The following is a 22,448-nucleotide window of genomic DNA, read 5'->3' as shown; positions in this document are numbered from 1 at the left end:
TTTAATTGGGCATTACGACAAAGTACATAGACCGCTATCCAGCATGCATCTATGCCTAAAACGTCCACCTTCAGGTTATCATCCGAACCCCTTCCAGTATTAAGTTGCAAACAACAGACAATTGCATTAAGTATGGTGCGTAATGTAATCAACAACTACATCCTCGGACATAGCATCGATGTTTTATCCCTAGTGGCAACAGGACATCCACAACCTTAGAACTTTCACACATCGTCCTGCATTTAATGGAGGCATGAACCCACTATCGAGCATAAATACTCCCTCTTGGAGTTACTAGCAAAAACTTGGCCAGAGCCCCTACTAATAACGGAGAGCATGCAAGATCATAAACAACACATAGGTAATAGATTGATAATCAACATAACATAGTATTCTCTATCCATCGGATCCCAACAAACACAATATATAGCATTACAGATAGATGATCTTGATCATGTTAGACAACTCAAAAGACCCGACAATGAAGCACAATTAGGAGAAGACGACCATCTAGCTACTGCTATGGACCCATAGTCCAGGGGTGAACTACTCACTCATCACTTCGGAGGCGACCATGGCGGTGAAGAGTCCTCCGGGAGATGATTCCCCTCTCCGGCAGGGTGCCGGAGGCGATCTCCTGAATCCCCCGAGATGGGATTGGCGGCGGCGGCGTCTCTGGAAGGTTTTTCATATCGTGGCTCTCGGTACTGGGGGTTTCGCGACGAAGACTATTTGTAGGCGGAAGGGCAGGTCAGAGGGCCCCACACAACAGGCCGGCGCGGCCAAGGCTTGGGCCGCGCCGCCCTGGTGTGTCACCACCTCGTGGCTCCACTTCGTGACTCCTTCGGTCTTCTGGAAGCTTCGTGTGAAAATAGGCCCTGGGCGTTGATTTCGTCCAATTCCGAGAATATTTCCTTACTAGGATTTCTGAAACCAAAAACAGCAGAAAACAGCAACTGGCTCTTCGGCATCTCGTTAATAAGTTAGTGCCGGAAAATGCATAAATATGACATAAAGTATGCATAAAACATGTAGATATCATCAATAATGTGGCATGGAACATAAGAAATTATCGATACGTCGAAGACGTATCAGTCATCATTGAGGTGCCAGTGTCGGCGTCTGACCTATGGAAACCAGCGAGGGTAGTGGCGAGCTTAGAGGCTATGAACTGCGAAATCCTAGATTGACATTTCAGTTATAATAGGGAGGATCAGGCACCTTAGAATCGGGAGGATTAGGCACCTGCAGGGCGAGGTGGTGCATGAATGCGGGCACTGGTAGTAGATAGAGTAGTTGAGAAAAGAATTTGTGAGGCGTGTGAAGGGCCAAAGTTGTTCAGGCAGTTTTTGAGACGATGATCAGGATGATGTGCTCGGTTAATAGGTTGCGTTGACTGAACAATGGATAGGTGCAGTGGCATTTGGAACGTTTGTAATGTGAAGTGTGACATCACGAGATGTGTGACATCGGATCTTTCACATTTTGATCATTTTAGGAGTGGTATAGTATTTTTTTCAAGTTGCCCAATTGTAGGCACTAAAAATTAAAGTGATTAAAATATCGAGGGAAACGAGAAATGGTCTCAATGTTTTGCGTAAGGTCTCAACTTCCATGTTACTCAATTAGCTTGCACAAACTTCTATTTCCATGTTACTCAATTAATTACATGAGAAAGTAGGGCACAATGCAACAAGCACAAATATATATCTTATACTCTTCTTTCTCTTCATTCATTTGAAATTTGAAATGGTGGCACGTTTCTCACCTTTTACATATGCAACCTTCTGCTTTCTCTTAAGAATAAAGGGATTATAATCTTGCATCTACAAGACTTGCTCAAATGTCCTGGTCAACCCAACAAGAGAAAAATTTAGGTCTCATTTCACCATTCTGTTGCCGCCATGAGAACATACACCGGTGCTTACTGCTGTCCATCTCTCTGTTACCCCTAGCCAACTACACATGTGATTATGTGAAAGAAAATGATGCAATTAACCAACAGCTAAAACTTGTGCGATGATTCAGAAAGAAACGGTACAGTTGACGGGTTGTGCTATTAGTATGCTAGCCCTCTCACCCCTTCAGAGTTTTCACATGGAAATCACTTTGCTCTACTAAGCCAACATGACAAAGAATTATTTCATATAGCACCAGTGACACGGCTCATTGTGATTACCTGAAGTAATAAATCATTATATTTATTTCTTTCATATAAGAATAGGATCCGCTTTGGAACCATGCTATTGTAAAGCATCAAGGAAAGCTTCGCTGCAGTTTTTGATTGAGTGAGTTCATACAATATAGAAAATAACAATGTCCAGACCAGAAGTTCAGAGAGTGATATTAATGGCCGACTGGCCTTCTAGGGTAGAGGCCAGGTTGGGGACGAACATTTGGGACAGAGGGCTGAAGGCGGTGGTGGACACTGGACCCCTCTTCTCCAAGCAGCATGCCAAACATCACGCACCCGATCCTTGAAGCGACCACCCCTGGTAAAATCGCAGCAAATAAATCCACGGAAATTTCACATCCTTCATCACCCGCAGGAGTCTAAGAAAACCCCATCCAAAATCCCAACCGATTACATGTTCCCAATAGACACGGTACCCCTGAGCCGCCATGTCTCATAGGCGGCCCGCTGCATAGATAGCGCCAACGCCGCCTCCTGCACAAAGCTATCAATCGTCATGAGCGTTGGTGAGTACACTGCCGGTTACCTGCACAGGGGATGCCGTTGTAGGAGCAGCCATGCCACGAACCTAGCGATATTGACCAGCATCGACACCGAACCCAGCATCATCGCACCGCTCTGGCGTTCCAATAGCCGTCATCGCTGCCACGCCAGACACCACACCACTCTGCGGTTAACCATCACGTGCAGAGGCTTGACTGCGGCACAGATCGGGGCGTAGAGGCGGTGGGAAACCCTAGGAGGAGAAGGTTGGGCCTCACCGACGCAGGTGGTGGATAGAGACGGAGGCGGGGAGCAAACACGAGTCGGTAGGTTGCGGCGGCCGGAGCTCCATGGGATGTGTCCGCCAACGCATGCGACCAAGAGGGAGCGTGGGGTCAGGAGGCTGCTCCGGCAGCGACGGTGGCACAGTTCAAAGAACCAGCCTGGTCCTGTGCCACAGATCGAGCGAGATGGATGCTGCAGTTTCTGGATGGAAATTGGGGATGGCTCGTACCTGCTTTGGTCGAGCCCTTTTTTTCCCGCTGGGACGAGCGACGGCAGATTTAAAAAGGGTGAAAGGCATTCTATCATAAAATGGAACCTGTAGCTAGATATGGATTTTGTTAGTTGTTGAGAATATCAAGGGGATGGTTACGTTCTAGCTCATGTAGATGAGAACAAACGCATTTTTTTCTCACTTGCCTGCATGCATGGATAATTGTGGTCGTTTGATGGATCTTTTTTCGTTCATGCATTAACAACGGATAACAACAAACGAGTGTCACCCTGGTTCGTTCAGCTTTGCAAGCGGAAAGGAAGGGTGAGTTGTTGCCGTGGTATTGTTTAGTATATACTATGAAGTGTGACATCAAATCAAAGAAAGTGTGACATTACTTACATGTTTCACTTTAATAGTAAAGATGATGATCTCGACTGTCCATTGACTCCCGTCCATCTCCACCATCCAATCTATGCCAGCTCACAACCCAAACCATCCAACCTCGCAGCATCTGGGAACCGCATATCCCCGCGGGCGGCCTGGGAATCGCCGTGGCCGCTACGAAAACGCATCTCCGACCCGGACGCACCAACCAAGTTTTCCCGATCCCCGCACAACCCGAACAACTACAAATACCAAACGCGCCTCCGCCACACGCCTGCCTAGGCGTAAGCGAACGCGGATCCCAAAGCAGCCGCGCGAATCCCCAAGCACCCCGTAACCCTAGCCGACATGGCCGGCGGCAAGCGCCGGTACAAGCGCAATCCCACAGCCGGCGGACCCCGTCACAGCGCCGGCGCCGGACGCCGACGCTCGCTACCCGAGCTCCCGTCCTTCGTCTCCCCCACCTCCGTCGCCGCTGCGTTCGGCCCTTCCTCCTCGGCCGGCCGGGGGCGCGGCCGCGGCGGCCGGCGCGGCGGCGCTTCGCCCTCCGCGGCCCACGCCGTCCCATTCAGCTACACCACCCCTCTTCGCCCTTGCTCCGCCTCCTCGGGCGGGGCAACGCAGGTGCTGGAGGTGGGCATCGACACCGCCCCCTGTGCCGATCCGCCCGCCTCCGTCTCGATGTACTCATACCAAGTGGTCGGAGGGATCGGGCTTGGATTCAACGGCGACGACGACGCGGAAGACGACGAGGCCGGTGAGCATCTCGGATTGGGATTCCTGGATCGCGCCCGCGGCAACGGGGAGATGGACAACCTTCCGGTGGAGGAAGCCTCCTTCGTGACGCCGAGGAGGCAGCCCAAAGCAAAAGGGAGGCAGAATGGGGGATATATCTCCATTGGGGGAGTTAGGATCTACAGCGAGGACACCTCATCACCGGAATCAGAGGGGATGGGCGACTCAGATGAGGAATCCGACTCCGAGTATGAGGTCGGAGACCGCAATGCCGATGTTGATAGCGATGAGGAAGATAGCGATGACGCCGAGGGAGATCGGGATTCTGATGAGGACGACTCACGGTCCGGCTCAGAGGAGGGTCTCAGCATCGGGGATTCGTCGGTTGATGATGACGTTGTTGCTGATTACATGGAGGGGATTGGCGGCAGCGAGGAGCTGTTGAGCAGTAAGTGGGTGGCCGGCATGAAATTAGCTGATTCGGAAGAAGAAGAAGAAGATGATGATGATGAGATGAATACAGACGATGATGAGGATGGGTTCCTGAAGAAGGGGAAGGAAAAGCTTGAGGGTTATGCGCTAATGCGTGCATCTGAGCAGTATGGGATGAAGAGGCCGAACTCTGCTGAGAGGCGGAAGGGAAAGAGTACTATTGGCAGAGATTGTGACAGGGGCCTGGCTAGTTTGCGTGTCATGGGGCTGGAGGATGTGATGATGGTAAAGGATGTACGGATGGCAAATCGGTCAAGGAAGGGCGAAAAGGGTTCATCGTCTCAGCTCTCCAGCTCCTGGCCTAATGAGGGTCGGAAGAGCAAGAAGTATCACAGTGTCCCAGGTATAAACTCTTCCACGTTTTGTGCTGTTTTTCTTTGTCCTGTAAAATGACTTTATTCGGATGAATTTGAAAATCGAACATGGAAAATTAGAATGACTATACCGTGCCATGCAAAGGCATTCATTCACATTTGGTGCACGTTTTATGAATTTATGGATTGTTTTGCTGGTACAAAATCTCAACCTTTTCATACGTGATATAGGTGAGAAAAAGAAGCACAAGAAGGAACTCATTGCAAAGAAGCGCCGTCAACGAATGCTAAGCAGAGGAGTTGATTTGCAGCAAATTGATACTGTGAGTCATATAATTGGTTTTGCATCAACTTAATTTGTTCTAAAGATTGTTGCATGTTTTGTCCATTTGTTTGATTCTAAGGTATCATGCCTGGATTATGTGTTATAGTTTACTAGTGCCCTCCTAGTTCAACTGCATGACCCTTTTATTATGAACTTATACAGTGCTTCTATATGTCAAGATGTAGAGTAGGAGAAACCAAAATCGCATAAGTTTGAACTTCTGTGATCAAATACGGGAGTGAGTGTAATAGTTACTAGTTCTATCAAAACATTTTCTTTTGAGTGCACTACGTTTAATTTCACCTGCAATTATTTTATAGAATATATACCAAAGCAATGCGAGTGCTGATGAAGGCTGCATGTTCAATAATGATGTTATGTCAGCATTTTGCTGTTCTGATACTTTCAACTTGCCCATAATTATGGTTGAAGTTTGAGCTGTCTTGTTTCCTGAAACCGGATAACTTATGTCTTTTATGCTTTCTTCGATGATACTGTCCATTGTTTCTTACGGTACCTTATCTCTAAGGCTAAAATTTCTTTCTATTGATGAGTGGTCTGGTTTTCTTTCATATATGCAGAAACTGAGGAAGATGGTTGTCAATCGCCTTGATATGTTGTGCTTTCAGCCAATGCATTCTCGGGACTGTTCTCAGGCATGTTCAGTTTGGGTGTTGCTCTTTGAGGCCTTTGTGACGATTTTACTTAAATACATCTTAAATCAATTTATGTGTGTGGTCTCTATTATAAAAATCCAGTATTTTTATAACTTGTTAACGGCAAAACTTGAACATTAGTGTTTCATATTGCTCAGTAGTCAATGATCAACTTAACTTGCATTATGATGTGACTAGGGAAATTTTGGTCAGACAAAATCAAGTCTAATACATTGATGCTACATAAATTATTCAATTTATAATCCTTTCATTTTCGTATGTATGACTTATTATGTTCTACTTCATTTGTAGGTACAACGCATTGCGTCTATTTATCAATTGAAAAGTGGCTGTCAAGGTTCAGGCAATAAAAGGTAACGCTGAAGACTTAAGTGACATATATGACAGGTTAATAATTGCGAGTTATGTGCAGAAAGTGGCATGCCCATTTCCATGATATTGTATATTCCCATCTCTTGGATGTTGACATTGTTTAATAAGCTATATATCATTGATATTTCTTATGTTGCAGCACAGTAAGGAGAGCACCAAATTGCAAATATCATTTTATAATTTATGTTCATGTCTGGTTGGAGTGCCAGGCATTTCTTGTGACGATAACTACGCAGCGAAGATCTTCACATCATTCATTGCCATTGTGCGGCCAAGTGGGCATGGACTAATGATTGCATTGTCTTAATAGTTTCCAATGCCTGTGCAGCTTTGGTAGAAGTTACTGGTTTAGCGTCATATATTTTCTATTCTAAGTTAATCTGAGGTATGGAGGGTGCATGACCTCTCTTGCAATGACACCATTAGTCCTATTGTGGACAATGGTGAAGGGCTTGGTGGCGTACCAACCACTGCCCTGTATTGCATGGGCACTGATACGAGACGTATGCTACTGACATGCACGCCTGTCGTGCTCAGTGCGAATACTGTCTAATATGACAAATGCGTAAGCGATGTGTCCGTGAATATGGCAACTACCATAACCTGGTTTTCGTACCATAATGGTTATGGGACAGTTAGCTGCAGGATGTTGCACCTCCCACCCATACTTTCTTTTGTGCTTTCTTGTTTAGTCATGCTGATTTCCTAGCATTTACCGTTTTCTTCAACATCAATCCTGTAAATGCAATTAGGTAGGCATTCGAATAAAAGATGCACCATATGAACCTCCTTTCATCTATAAAGCTCAATCAATTCGTGTCAAATGTGTCAAAATATTATTCTTATTCAGTACCAAATTTTTTCTCCCTTGCAGGTTTGTTACAGTGACATTAACTGGACAGTCTTCCTTGCCATCAGCAGATGGTCAAGTTCGACTTGATAAGGTAGGTAGCCTCTGTGTTCACATATTTCGACTATAATCTGTTTGGTCTTTCTCTTTTAGTGTCTACTTGTTTCTTAGCTATCTCCTTTCTAACTATTTGCTTCTTCCACCAATTCCAGCTTCTGGGGACTGAGCCTGAAGACTTCGGTGTCAATTGGAACAGCTCCAAAAGACCAGGAAAAGTGAAGGGCCTTTCAGCTCCAGGAAAATTGGCAAGGCAACATGATTCTTGTGGGAAAGCTCCCGTGAAACAGGTCTCATTTGCGGAGCGTCCTGTATCTTTTGTGTCCTCTGGCACTATGGCGGAAACTATTGCTGAGACAGTAGCAGTTGGCTCGAGTGGCGCTGAGGCCTCATTGGAGAAAGTTGTTGAAAGCAACTCCTTCAAGCTGGGCACTTTTGAGATGCACACCAAGGGCTTTGGTTCCAAGATGATGGCTAAGATGGGATTCATCGAGGGCACTGGTCTTGGCAAAGATGGCCAAGGGATAGTGCAGCCTATCCAAGCGATTCATCGCCCCAAATCTCTTGGGCTTGGTGTAGAATTCGATAGCGAAGCGGAGGCGGTCAAAGCAAGGTTGGAGCCGCCATCTAATGCAAAGCCAGAACCGAGTAAAGCAAGGTCAGAACAGAGGGGCAGCACACGGCCACTGCAGATGAATAACGTCGGCACTTTTGAGAGGCATACAAAGGGGTTCGGATCCAAAATGATGGTGAGAATGGGGTTTGTTCCTGGTTCTGGCCTGGGGAAGGATGGCCAGGGCATTGTCAACCCTTTGGCTGCGGTAAGACGACCAAAGTCGCGTGGTCTGGGAGCTATGGACAAGTACTAACATGTTATAATGTATACTTTTTATTTGCGTCTCTTGTCATGTGAGTACTTGTGACAGTCACTTGCCTTAGATCACGTACTGTAGGTGTATGCTAGGAGAGCACAGCCGTGTTGGCCAGCAGGCGCCCGTGTTTTGATGCCCCTTGCAGTTCAAGTAGTTGTAGTAATTATCTTGCGTCGACTTGGAACCTTGTTTACATTGCATCAAGACATTCCCATGTTCTGTTGTTTCCCTCGTTATATCATACTCATCTAAATGGCAACTTTGTGTTTGTGTTCATGTGAGTTGAGACCGAATGGCCTAATTGTGATATAACCAAGAAATCATTGGTAATTGCGATATGACCAACAAATCATTTCTTGTGTTGTTCTGTCGAATATTGGAATATTGTGCAAGAGTTGGGTTTTGTCTGAATTTAGGTTGTACTATTGTGTAGTGTAATTTGGGCTGCAGAGAGTTTTTTTTGTTGAAAGACCTACAAACGCAGAAGCTTATATATACTAGATGATACCCCGCGCGTTGCTGCGGAACATTTATGTGGATTGAGGTTTACACAATTTAGGAGAAAAAAGGGGAATTTATGACATCTAAATCATATTAAGTCTAATTTTATTTTCATTCAAAATAATAGGTAATGATTGGTAGTTTTGGACTAAACCACTTAAGTAACCATAGATTCATACAAAATAAAAGTTTTGTAGCTTGACATACATATGTCCCTATAAGACCACTTCCACTGAGACATGCCGGAGTTGTTCATGTTATGAGTCATTTATAGTCAACCCTCGTTTACAATTATCGTGTTGTTTTCAGTGGATACAATCTCCTTGCAACAATTATCTCCGCTTCTGCAAAATAAAATGTGCAATTATATGAAATTATGATAGCTGACTTGTGTATTATGATTGTCCAGATTTTATTTTTTTCACTGTAGGAAAGCACATAGATAAATAGTTACAACCTGCCATACAAAATCTACTGTTGGATTCTACAAAGCAACTAATAGTGACAATGCCAGAACACTTAATCAAGAGGTTTAAATAAATGTGTAAATGAAATCTACTAAGAAATCATAAAGCTTTCATAAAGCTTTCACTGTAGGAAAGCACATAGATAAATAGTTACAACCTGCCATACAAAATCTACTGTTGGATTCTACAAAGCAACTAATAGTGACAATGTCAGAACACTTAATCAAGAGGTTTAAATAAATGTGTAAATGAAATCTACTAAGAAATCATAAAGCTTTCATAATTTGCAATTCTATTAGATATAAACAAAGCTAAAACCTTGGTTAGACACCTTTAACCATAGTGCAGCCATGAGGTACAGTTTGAGAAGAAAGTAAGAGTCTGGGGTTGACGAACCTGACATGTAGATAAATGAGAAAAGAGGAATGTACTTTTAATCTACCCTAACCTATTGAGATGGTAATATATATCTGAAACTTAGTCAGCCCAACTCCAGGACATTAATATTAGTATGGAGAAACCTGTCCTTCTTCTTTTACAGATGAATAGTGCAATCTGGCTAAACTCAATTAGTAAGCTTTACACCAGAGAGAACGAATATGTGTGAATCTGTTAGGCATATACTGCGCATGTGCATTTTTTATCAACCATCCATGAGAGATAAGGAGGTGCTCGTGAGATTCTTTAGATCAGAGCTGAATGACTTTTGTACATGAAGGAAAAAATATACCCACGTACATATTAGGGGATAAAAATACCTGGAATTGTATTCATTAGAGCTAGCACTGCCGAATGAAAGACACGCCCAATTGGCTTTAAAAGAGACATGCATCAGACATAACAGAGAAAGGACACCATAAGATTACACCAATAAGAAAATAGCAGAGAATGGTAGCACACACCGCAAACCACAGAGCCGAAGCCTCACATGGTTCATAGATGATTTGATTCGCCTAGCAAAAGTATGCTTGATAATTATGCCACACCCAAATATTATTTGAGAGGCAAAGCACACCTGAAACACGCTAAGGCACACGTCAGCTCTTACAGTTGAAAGACAACAGTGCTACAGTACTAATTGTAGTCAAAATTGTATTCTGTCAGCGTAGGCTCGGAATATGATAACTGTATACTGTGTGCAAGGCAGTTAACCTGAAGATAGAAGCCATAGAGGCTCATGCCAGACCGTAACAATTGATGCAACCTGCAATACAAAATAGGAAACACATCAAATCAGTTTTTAAAGGACAGATTGAGTTCGTACATTCATGGGGTGATTGGTCGCTGATAGATCAGTAGGGGGAGAAATAGAAATGGGTCTGCCCAGCAAGGAATCGAATCAAAAGAGCAGCTAGCACTGAAGATGATGTTTAGATGCCTATGGTGGCCGTAGAAGGGGTGTGCAGGAAGGAGCAAGGAGAAAACTGAGGATTGGGAAGGACCATGGAGTGATCGACAACAGGCGGTGGAAGGCTAAAAGGGCGATGGCTTCGAATTTAAATAGGAAAAACTATCCAGGAGCTTCTTGTACGCCCATATCGGTTTCATCTGCTGTTATTTCTCGCGGGGATTGTGTGGTAGAGGAATCAACTTTCCATCTTTCTCCTGAATCATAACATGGAGCACAATTTGAGACTTACAAACCATGTCCCTGCACAGAAGATAACAAACAGCAAGGAAATACATAATCCCACCATGTTGCAGAGATGCACAGCCATGGAAACCGGTGATAAGCGAATTGGATGACTATTTCATACAGGCTGAGATAGCCACACAACCACGATCCATGCGGTGCCAATATACGAAGCAATAGCCACCATATGTACTATTCCATACATCTCCAAACACAACTCAGGCGATGGGCAAGAAGGAGACCAGGATTGAAGAATAAATCATCGCATGGCAAACAACAATACAAAGAAAGACCGAACTTAAATGGGACAATTGGTTATTTACCCAAAACTTCACCAGCCTTGGATCATCTACCCAAAGTTCATTGTGCATTGGTAAATAACCCAGCAAGGACTTGAAAGCGAACCAACAATTATAGGATAGGATCATTATACGATTGATCAGATCGAAACCTGCCAGTTGTGGACACGACGTGCGCCTCGAGCCAAGCCAGCGCCGTTCGCCGAGGCGGATCAATCACCTCGGTCTTCACCATTGAGAGAAGACTCGCAGCCATCCCGACGCCATCCGACCTTCACCAATATCGTGTCCGCTCGTGATCACTGCCATTGTCGCCGTCCGCCTGTACGTCCTGCTGCCGTCTGCCTTGACTGTATGTTCCTGATTCTGATTCCATCTCTTCTCCTATTTCTAATGGTGTTGTACGGCCCGACCAGCGCCTCCAAAAATTCATTGGTCAGTATAGGTGAGTCGGCAGTTGATTTGTATCTTCAGTCCGAGGTAGTTGATGCACTGATTCATATTGATTGCAGACTTATGGAAGCCATATACTTGCACTGATTCACGTACTTTGAACTCGTTTTAATCCAATCTACGTATATGACTAGCTCTAATTAGGGTCTTGCTGTAGTTCTTCTTTTACTTTCAAGTCCCTACTGGGTATTATGCCAATGTACAGTGAACTTTGGGTAGATGATCCAAGGTTGGTGAAGTTTTGGGTAAATAACCAATTCTCCCAACTTAAATAGAGAACATGACCAGGTTTCAAGGAGAGCTGGGGAGGAATAGTGATATCGACAGGGGAGGGGGAATATATAGTACTACCAGACATGCAGCCGAGAATGCGAGTAATTGGGAGGAGAAGCGTCTCAGATGGCACCGCTTGATCTGGAGGAGGTGGAGCAGTTGGGACTTCAGAGAAGAAGAAGCGGCTTTGATGGCGACACTCGGTCTGGACGATGACATGTTTTTTTTCCTTTTTGCTCCGGGCTGCAGCCTGAGAAGACGAAAGAAACAATTCTGGGCTGGCCTAGGGTGAAGGCAGTATTTTTGGACTGGGCCAGTCAAGGCTTCAAGGGTTTCATCCAGCCATTCTTAGAGACAATATGACGAATGGATCGCTGAAAACATGATGGCAAACAGACTTGAAACATAGTCAGGGATTACCAAACTAATAGGATGACGTGGATAGTGTGCATGTGCAGCTTGCAAATATTAAATGAAGAAAGTGGGGATCAACTTTATAGATATTATAGATATGCAAAATAGCCAGCTGCCCAGGTGGGTAGCTGTGCATAGGGATCCAGCCATCCATCTTCCCTATAGACCATATCCCACCGTAGATATAAACTAACGGCGTTAGCATCGTCTTCTCCCTCCTCACCACAGACGAACCCTCTCCACCACCTCATTTTTCGTCCTCCCTCCATCGACCCAACCACACAGCACACTCCAGAAAAAAACCACACAGCACACCCATAGACCATCCTTCCGACCAGAGCTTCCTCCCGGACAACAGGGTGCCGCGCGGCCTGGCAGCAACCCCACCTCGCCGCCAACCCCCGGGCTGTAGATCTCATACGGCACCACCTCCTTCCCACGCGCCGCTTGAGTCCGCGCCGAGCCGACTGCTCCGAAGTCCGAACGCGATGGAGGCGAGCTCCGGTGTAGCCCCCCGCAGCCGTTGCCCCGGGGCTTCTGCGCCTCCCACCCCCCGCCTCGCCTCCTCCCCTCCGGTAGACCGCACCAGGCTGCTTCTTCTGAAATTCTCGTGTGGAAGAATTTGAGACCTGTACTGAGGAGGCCTCCCTTTTCCGATCTGGATTTGTTTCGTCTCCTTTTTTCTGATCTGGAAAGATTTACTTTGAGGGGATTTTACGTACATGGTGTTCTCCAAATCCAGATCCAATTTGTCAATTTTTCTAATGTTTCACTCTCTCTTTAATGATACTCACATTGATCCGCAATCCCCTCTTTTTCCTTTTCTGAATATGTGCATTTTTATCTGTTGCAAAGATGCTGCTGAAATTCTTTGGTTGTTGACTGTGGATGGCCAAGCCCCTCGTTGTATTGTCTCGAGCAAGGGAGAGCAGGAGAATCAACAATATCAGCGGCACAATTCGCGCATGTACTAGAGCAGGTACTAGATAATCTATGTGTTGTCCGTGCCGAATCAGCCTGTGATCTTCATGACTCGCAGGCCCTCGTGACTCTGCGGATTAGCAGTACAGAAAGTAGTGCTAGTTATTCAGTTGGAATTAGAATTTGACCATCCAGCAACTGCTCAGTCATGATTAGCAGCAGCTAATCTTTCGAGATTAAAGGAATTATCAGATGTTCTAGACTCGTCCAAATCCAACAGATGCCCATGTCTTTTCTCTTCATGTAAATTTCCCGTTAGTTGTTTGCCCTCTTGCATTTTGGTATCAAAGTTTACTCCAGTACCTGGTAAAAAAAAGACAAGCACATAAAAGTTATGTCAATTATCTTGTAATATTTTCAATCCAGATCCCATTTCATCCAAGTTTATTTTACCGAAAACATTGGGAATTTTATTTGTGCTTTGTTCTGATTTTAGACTGCTCGTAAAACACCAATATTATGAGATGCTTCTGCATATTCTGATGTTGCTGTGTGGCCATGGACTTGAGGTTGGATTTGCTTGCTTCTTCTGTCGGATGGATTGGTCGATTTTAGTTTTCATGATTCTGTAGATTTTGGAGCTAGCCTCGTCTTCTCTTGTTTCTGATTTTGGTTCTAACAAATATTTTACCAGGTTGATGCCACGGGGAAGGAGGCGGCGCTAGGACGCGGGCGATCGCCGGAGAAGGAGGTGCCACCAGGAGTTTGGGCGGGGAGGATGTGGTTGAATGGATCGTACCGAACAAGAGGGGAGGGGGGTGAATGGCGCTACGACAAGTTTTAGCCTTTTTCAATTTTTAGTGCAACGGAAGGTAAAGGTGATAGCTTTAGCGATAGTGGTGTTCCTACAATGATCCTAGGATAAGTGCAACAAGCAAATGAATCAACAAGATAGTAAGAGTAAGGAGCGAGACAACCGGAGGGCGCGGAGACGAGGCGAGGTTTGTTTCCCGCAGTTCCTTCCACAATAGGAAGTATGTCTGCGTTGAGGAGGTGCTAGTCTCACACAAGAGACTAGACGGCCACACCACGAAGGAAGGTCTCACCTTCCTCCTCGAGAGAGCTCCACGAAGGTGCTCCCCCTTCTCCACTAAGGCACCGGTCGAGGCGGTGATTTCTTCACAAGGTTGGGGCGTGCTCCACACCAAGGAGGCTCCCAACGACCTATGGGGCTAGTACATCACCAAACTAGCCTCCATAGGTCCACTTCTTCCAAGATTCCACAATAGGAACTCTACCACCAAGATCCACTAAGGACTACCACGAAATGGTGAACTTTCTCTCGGTAGAACGATAGATCGGGGTCTCCTCCACCACTCCTCAAAGTATGAGCAAGATTGGTTGGATGGTTGGGGAGATCCCCTCAGTTTGAGCTCAGCAACAATGGAGGAGAGAGAGAAGAGCTGAAAACGAGCTGGGGAAGAAGGGGCCTTTATATATGATGCGGACTAAGGCCACGTGGGTTGCCCGATCTCACGAATTGACCAAGAACAAGAGGGGTGAGGGATGAACACGAAGAACACGACGAACACACGCAACACAACCCGATACAATTCCGGTTTACTCCCGATAGCCCGAACCACTATCCCGATAGAATCTCTCAAGGGAGAGACACGCGGTAGAATCCCCGAGAGGAAGATCGGTATACAATCGGTAGAATCACACGAGTGAGAGACCGGTGGTAGAATCACAAGTGTGAGAGACTAATCATATAAGGAGTGCCTTGATATAACTCATAGATTTGTGTCTAAGAGAGGAGGGGGTTTCCCTAATCCCAAAGGGATGGTGGAGGCATGAGCCTAATTCTCTCAAGTTCATTCCTTACTAATGAAGGGGGAGGTGGGAGCCTATATATAGGGAGCCACTAAGGAGGGGTAGTTTAGGTAAACAAAGGGGTACATGGGCCTTGGCCCGAATTGACTTGTGGCAGGCGTGTTCTCTCCTAGGCGACCTCGGGCGCTCTTCTTCCTTCTTCTTCTCTTCCATGCCTCCGTGACCTCGGCCTTGAGTGTGGTTCTTGACGTTGACGCACATGATGAAGCGAAGAGCGTAGGTCGGGCTGCATCATCTCCCCCCACTTGAAAAAGAGTCGTCCTCGACGATGAGTCTTCGTGAATGTGCAGAGGAGGTAGATGACACCAACGCTTGAATGTTCCTTCACTTGTCGAGAGCCCTATCAATAGCACAAGAAAAGCAAAGGAGCAATCAAAGTGTAGCCAAAGTTCATTGGATTTAGCAAGAGAGTGCAAGTAGAAGGAGGTCACCTTAGCGAGATGTCGGTGTGCTCTCATTGAGAGATCTTGTGTAGTCGAAGTGTGCGAGCGAAACCATTCATTGGAGCTCACTTGTATCATGCTCTCAAGAGCTCTTTTTGTCAACTCGTGCTCAATCGAGGTTGACATTGTAGTTTGGGTACCTACACACATGTTAGACAACAAGAATAATGTGTGTGCATGGTATATGAACACATCATCCATCATGATGCGCCATTTCTTTTGCACATCACCATTAGCGGTAAGCAAGATATTATAGTACACATGGTGAATATGTGGGGAAAACTTAGGAACATGCTCAACATGGACATCGACAAAGTCTCCCTAATTTGAGAGAGCTATGGGGGCAATCTCATTTACAAGCATATTAACACTATTGCAAGCCAAGCATTGGAAAGAGAAAGTATTCAACATTTTGGTTGCACTAGTGGGAGAATATTGCAAGCATATAGCACAAAACATGTTCAACATTTTATCATGGTTGTCAACAAACCTAGGGAAAGAGCAATTGTTCATCAAGGTTGTCATAACACAAGCATCAATGTCCTCATTGCAATCAACACATGGGAAAGAGAAATTATTCGACAAGTTGGAAGCAATGGGAGATATATTGAAACACTCATAGCATGGCATGGTCATCTTATCACAAGCAATCAAGTCCACATGATCAACAATGTTATCAATCAAAGCATCACATGGGAAAATGAAAGAAGCATATGACATCGCATTTGTATCATCATCATCATGCATGCACTCAAAAATCATCATGTCCACTAGTGGGATCATGGCATCATCAACACCCATATGAGGTAGGTGTTGTGGAAGAGGTAGGCTCGATGTGGCCTTCATGTTCATCTTCAAGAAAGCATGGTGTGATAACATCATCTTCATGCACTATGTACATCTTCTCCATGATCGGCGTCTCGTCATCCCTGGGACCTAATAAGACATAAGGAAACACACTAGAGGTAGAGGGTAAGTTGTTAGAATTCGAAATGGTCTCACATGACCTATCAACTACCACTCTCATCTCACTTGGTGTATCACTCATGCTCTCGAAGTGGAGGCGCTCATCAAGCTCACATATAGTTGAGTCGCTCATCTCACATATAGTGGAGTCGCTCATCTCACATATAGTGGAGTCCCTCATCTCCATGGCAATGGCGTCGTCGATGTCCGAGCAACCTAGCAAAGAGGAAAACAACACAAGAGGAGTAGAGGTTAAGTTGTCAGAAATCGAAACATCCTCACTCAACTCATGGTGTGTATCTCTCTTGCTCTCAAGGTGTTTGAAGTATGCGTTGCACTCGGCTTTATCTTTATGTGTCATCTTGGCTTCTCGAGCATCTAGCTCATCGAAGTATGCTCTCATCTCGGCTTGCTCTTGTGGGGTCATATTGTATAGCTCTCACTAGGAAAGGTGTATGTGTAAGTGTATGTGGTGGAAGGAAAACTACACAAGTATCTCACCTATCAAGAAAGTATCGAAAAATGGTTCAACTCAAGAACAAAGTCAAAATTGTACCGGGGTTACTCACACACACACTCAAAGCACACGCAAAAGGCTAAGAAACACTATATGTGGTGGGTAAGGGGTGGATAGCAAACGAAAAAGATCAACGAAAAAGTCTATTGTCAAATGTGGGTAAGTTCCAAAGTCAAATGTCAAGAGTGGTGATCTATGTCAAGGAAACACAGAAACACACACAACGGAGAACAATGGGGTTAGCGCGACCAAGGAAGTGAGCTAGTAACAAGATGGTCCTAACGAAGACTATAAGCTCGGTATCACGCCAACACAAGAGAGACGGTAGCTCGGTTGCATATGAGAGAAGCAACAAGATTTGCACAAGATGTCACTCTTCTCTTATCTCTCTTAGTGCTCACAAGCTTTGCACTTCTCGGTATCGGTGGACACACACTCTTTTCTATTTTTTTTCTTTTCTTTTTCTCTTTTTTCTAGCAACAATTTGGGGCAAAAATTGGAGTCAAAATTTGGGGCAAAAAGTGGAGTCAAAATTGTGAAATCCGGTCAAGGGGCCGGTTTGACCGGATCCTGGGCCGGACCATCCGGCGTGCCGCCCGGTTTGGCGAGTGATGTTGTCCTCGGAGCCCTCGGAGACAGGAAGCTGCATATGCCTCATCATCGCCTTTTGGCATTGGCGGATCTTCTTGTTGTCATGGTGAGCTTGATACGTCATATATTCAAGGTCCCTCTTGAAGCAAAATGACTTCTTGAGGCGAGCGGTGAGCTTGGTGAAGAGGCCCTTGGTCTTGACGGAGTTGGGCACGTAGTCGGAGTTATCACTATCTCCTTCCTCGTCCTTGTCCTTGGGAGCCCCCTTGCCGTACCTTGGAAGGTCATGGTTCTTGACAAGAGGACAAGAGAACATGCTCAACATGGACATCGGCAAAGTCTCCCAAATTTGAGAGAGCTATGGGGGCAATCTCATTTACAAGCATATTAACACTATTGCAAGCCAATCATTGGAAAGAGAAAGTATTCAACATTTTGATTGCACTAGTGGGAGAATATTGCAAGCATATAACACAAAACATGTTCAACATTTTATCATGGTTGTCAACAAACCTAGGGAAAGAGCAATTGTTCATCAAGGTTGTCATAACACAAGCATCAATGTCCTCATTGCAATCAACACATGGGAAAGAGAAATTATTCGACAAGTTGCAAGCAATGGGAGATATATTGAAACACTCATAGCATGGCATGGTCATCTTATCACAAGCAATCAAGTCCACATGATCAACAATGTTATCAATCAAAGCATCACATGGGAAAATGAAAGAAGCATATGACATCGCATTTGTATCATCATCATCATGCATGCACTCAAAAATCATCATGTCCACTAGTGGGATCATGGCATCATCAACACCCATATGAGGTAGGTGTTGTGGAAGAGGTACCTCGATGTGGCCTTCATGTTCATCTTCAAGCAAGCATGGTGTGATAACATCATCTTCATGCACCATGTACATCTTCTCCATGATCGGCGTCTCGTCATCCATGGGACCTAATAAGACATAAGGAAACACACTAGAGGTAGAGGGTAAGTTGTTAGAATTCAAAATGGCCTCACATGACCTATCAACTACCACTCTCATCTCACTTGGTGTATCACTCATGCTCTCGAAGTGGAGGCGCTCATCAAGCTCACATATAGTGGAGTCGCTCATCTCACATATAGTGGAGTCGCTCATCTCACATATAGTGGAGTCCCTCATCTCCATGGCAATGGCGTCATCGATGTCCGAGCAACCTAGCAAAGAGGAAGACAACACAAGAGGAGTAGAGGTTAAGTTGTTAGAAATCGAAACATCCTCACTCGACTCATGGTGTGTATCTCTCTTGCTCTCAAGGTGTTTGAAGTATGCGTTGCACTCGGCTTTATCTTTATGTGTCATCTTGGCTTCTCGAGCATCTAGCTCATCGAAGTATGCTCTCATCTCGGCTTGCTCTTGTGGGGTCATATTGTATAGCTCTCACTAGGAAAGGTGTATGTGTAAGTGTATGTGGTGGAAGGAAAACTACACAAGTATCTCACCTATCAAGAAAGTATCAAAAAATGGTTCAACTCAAGAACAAAGTCAAAATTGTACCGGGGTTACTCACACACACACTCAAAGCACACGCAAAAGGCTAAGAAACACTATATGTGGTGGGTAAGGGGTGGATAGCAAACGAAAAAGATCAACGAAAAAGTCTATTGTCAAATGTGGGTAAGATCCAAAGTCAAATGTCAAGAGTGGTGATCTATGTCAAGGAAACACGGAAACACACACAACGGAGAACAATGGGGTTAGCGCGACCAAGGAAGTGAGCTAGTAACAAGATGGTCCTAACGAAGACTATAAGCTCGGTATCACGCCAACACAAGAGAGACGGTAGCTCGGTTGCATATGAGAGAAGCAACAAGATTTGCACAAGATGTCACTCTTCTTTTATCTCTCTTAGTGCTCACAAGCTTTGCACTTCTCGGTATCGGTGGACACACACTCTTTTCTATTTTTTTCTTTTCTTTTTCTCATTTTTCTAGCAAAAATTTGGGGCAAAAAATGGAGTCAAAATTTGGGGAAAAAAGTGGAGTCAAAATTGTGAAATCCGGTCAAGGGGCCGGTTTGACCGGATCCTGGGCCGGACCATTCGGCGTGCCGCCCGGTTTAGCTCCGGTCCGGTTGCCGCCCGGTTTGCCTCCGGTCCGAGCTGATTTTCCCGGTTGCCGCCCGGTTTGCTCCGGTCCGAGCTAATTTTGCGCGAAGTGGAGCGGATGGAGCCTGGGGCCAAGTTGGGAATCTGCGCGCCTGATGCGGAAGCAGGTGGCCACGGGAGTTGGGAAATCAAGTGGAGGAGCTGGTGATTTCTTGCTGGTTGATTTGATGCGGATGCGTGCGCATTAGCGCTGTAGGTAGGCTGCCTGCGGGAGCGGCCGGGGGCGCGTGCGGCTGCTGCCGTGGATGGATGGCCGGCGTGCGCGCAGCGCGTGCGAGGCAGGCCGGTCGGCCAGGACTTGCAAGCAGTGGCTCGAGCGTGGCCTTGGCGATTTGAGGCGAGCAAGGCGGCCAGGGGTGCGGGCGACTGCTGGTGGCGCTCGGGCGTGCGGATTGGGCGAAAATGCTGAGCGGGGGCACGCGATGCAGAGCCAAGGCGGGGGCATGCGAGGCAGGAGAGGTCGAGCGGGCGGGCGCTGGTGGTGAGCGAGCGGGGCACGACAGCGGCGAGCGGGCAGCGCGTGGTGGCGGCGGAAATCGAGCACGGCCAGGGGACTCGAGGAGCGCGTGGATCGATTTGGGATGGTGCCCGAGCTGTTCTTCACAGCTATGAACACGAACACGAGAAGTGGCTCAAAAATCCTCCGATTTGCGCGAACTTGAACGAATTCGATGGGGAAAAGATGAGGGAATGATAGATCAGCACTAGTAACACCAGATTCGTGAATCAAAACCACAAAAAACTCAACAAATTCGGAGATCAATTTCGAGCTATTTTTTGGGGCAATTTTTTTTGGAATTTTTTTGGGCGAAATTGGAGCAATTGGAGGGTCAAATTCGTGGCAACCTTTGCTCTGATACCATATGATGCGGCCTAAGGCCACGTGGGTTGCCTGAAATCACGAATTGACCAAGAACAAGAGGGGTGAGGGATGAACATGAAGAACACGACGAACGCACGCAACACAACCCGATACAATTCCGGTTTACTCCCGATAGCCCGAACCATTATCCCGATAGAATCTCTCAAGGGAGAGACACGCGGTAGAATCCCCGAGAGGAAGATCGGTATACAATCGGTAGAATCACACGAGTGAGAGACCGGTGGTAGAATCACAAGTGTGAGAGACTAATCATATAAGGAGTGCCTTGATACAACTCATAGATTTGTGTCCAAGAGAGGAGGGGGTTTCCCTAATCCCAAAGGGATGGTGGAGGCATGAGCCTAATTCTCTCAAGTTCATTCCTTACTAATGAAGGGGGAGGTGGGAGCCTATATATAGGGAGCCACTAAGGAGGGGTAGTTTAGGGAAACAAAGGGGTACATGGGCCTTGGCCCGAATTGACTTGTGGCAGGCGTGTTCTCTCCTAGGCGACCTCGTACGCTCTTCTTCCTTCTTCTCTTCCATGCCTCCGTGACCTCGGCCTTGAGTGTGGTTCTTGACGTTGACGCACATGATGAAGCGAAGACCGTAGGTCGGGCTGCATCAATATAGGTCCCTCCAAATCCAACCGTTATGTGCTGTTTTGGCCTAAGCGGTACTACCGCTTTTGGGAAGCGGTACTACCGCTCTGAGTTCGAATCCCCACAGAACTTGTCCACGTGGACACAGAGCGGTACTACTGCTCGTGGTACCGCTTGAGGTACTGCAATAGGGTCCAGACCTTACTCGACTCAGAGCGGTACCGGAGCGGTACCGAAGCGGTACTACCGTAACGAGTTACGGTACTTGAGCGGTACCGTGGGCGGTACTACCGCTGGCAAGCGGTACTACCGCTCATGGTACCGCAAAGGTACCGCCACTTGTACTGTGAGACAATATCGTGTGCAATCCTCAGAGCGATACCTCAGAGCGGTACCAGTAGGGGTAGCGGTACTATCGCTCCTGGTACCGGTAGTACCGCTATGGCTAAAACAGCCTTTTCCTCTTTTTCTCTCCTACCATGTTACCTCGCGACACACACACTGATGTAGCCCTACCCAAGGTCGATACTACATCAAGACCGACAAGCCCTCCTCGTGGTCCAATGACACGAGCTCGAGCCCAAGCCCTACACCAAGAGGTGAATTCGCTCCTCTCCACGTATGCTTTTGACACCCCTTTGGATGGCTTGCTACTTCATGCCACTACCCTATGTTCAATCAGGTACATCGACCAAGACGCAAGCCATGGAGACCAAGCCAATTGAGAGAGAGCTGGAAATGATGAAGATGGAGCTACAACTTCCAGACTGGAACTTCCACCCCCAGGACCGGAACTTCCGCCCAGATGCCCTCCAGATGCCTTCCAGCGCCCAGCGAAATGGATCAGGCCGGAACTTCCGCCCCGAGGGACCGGAACTTCCGCCCACCGGAACTTCCGCCCAAGTTCCGCCCAAGTTCCGAAAGTCGGCGAAAACCATACTGGATGTTACTGCGGGACAATGGCGCAATTCCGGAACAAGGCCGGAACTTCCGCCCCGACCGGAACTTCCGCCCCTGACCGGAACTTCCGCCCAAGTGGACCGGAACTTCCGCCCAAGTGGACCGGAACTTCCGCCCCATCGAACTTCAGCACAACAGCACTTTTCAGCGTGTAACTTAACCCTTCGCCCCCACCTATAAATAGCCTTGTTGGCTCAGATCTGAGATTAGACTTGATGTGAAATTAAACCTGAGCTTAGCTCAGC

The 22,448-nt window shown here is 46.4% G+C and overlaps 1 protein-coding gene and 1 long non-coding RNA gene across 2 annotated transcripts; both read left to right on the top strand.

Annotated features, from left to right (window-relative positions):
- Positions 1 to 3,782: 3,782 nt before the first annotated feature.
- On the top strand, positions 3,783 to 8,513 carry LOC127300991 (uncharacterized). Its single transcript, XM_051331196.2, has 6 exons — positions 3,783 to 5,130; positions 5,333 to 5,424; positions 6,008 to 6,082; positions 6,395 to 6,456; positions 7,350 to 7,419; positions 7,538 to 8,513. The coding sequence occupies exons 1-6, from the start codon at positions 3,909 to 3,911 to the stop codon at positions 8,249 to 8,251; spliced, it is 2,235 nt and encodes a 744-aa protein (XP_051187156.1). The 5' UTR covers positions 3,783 to 3,908; the 3' UTR covers positions 8,252 to 8,513.
- Positions 8,514 to 12,523: 4,010 nt separating this feature from the next.
- Positions 12,524 to 14,105, top strand: LOC127300990 (uncharacterized). Its single transcript, XR_007851762.2, has 2 exons — positions 12,524 to 13,273; positions 13,910 to 14,105. It is a non-coding gene; the product is annotated as an uncharacterized lncRNA (long non-coding RNA).
- Positions 14,106 to 22,448: the final 8,343 nt, after the last annotated feature.

Source organism: Lolium perenne, chromosome 7 (genome assembly GCF_019359855.2).
Source record: "Lolium perenne isolate Kyuss_39 chromosome 7, Kyuss_2.0, whole genome shotgun sequence".
In the NCBI taxonomy this organism is placed as follows: Eukaryota; Viridiplantae; Streptophyta; class Magnoliopsida; order Poales; family Poaceae; genus Lolium; species Lolium perenne.
This window is presented reverse-complemented; position numbering and strand designations above follow the sequence as displayed.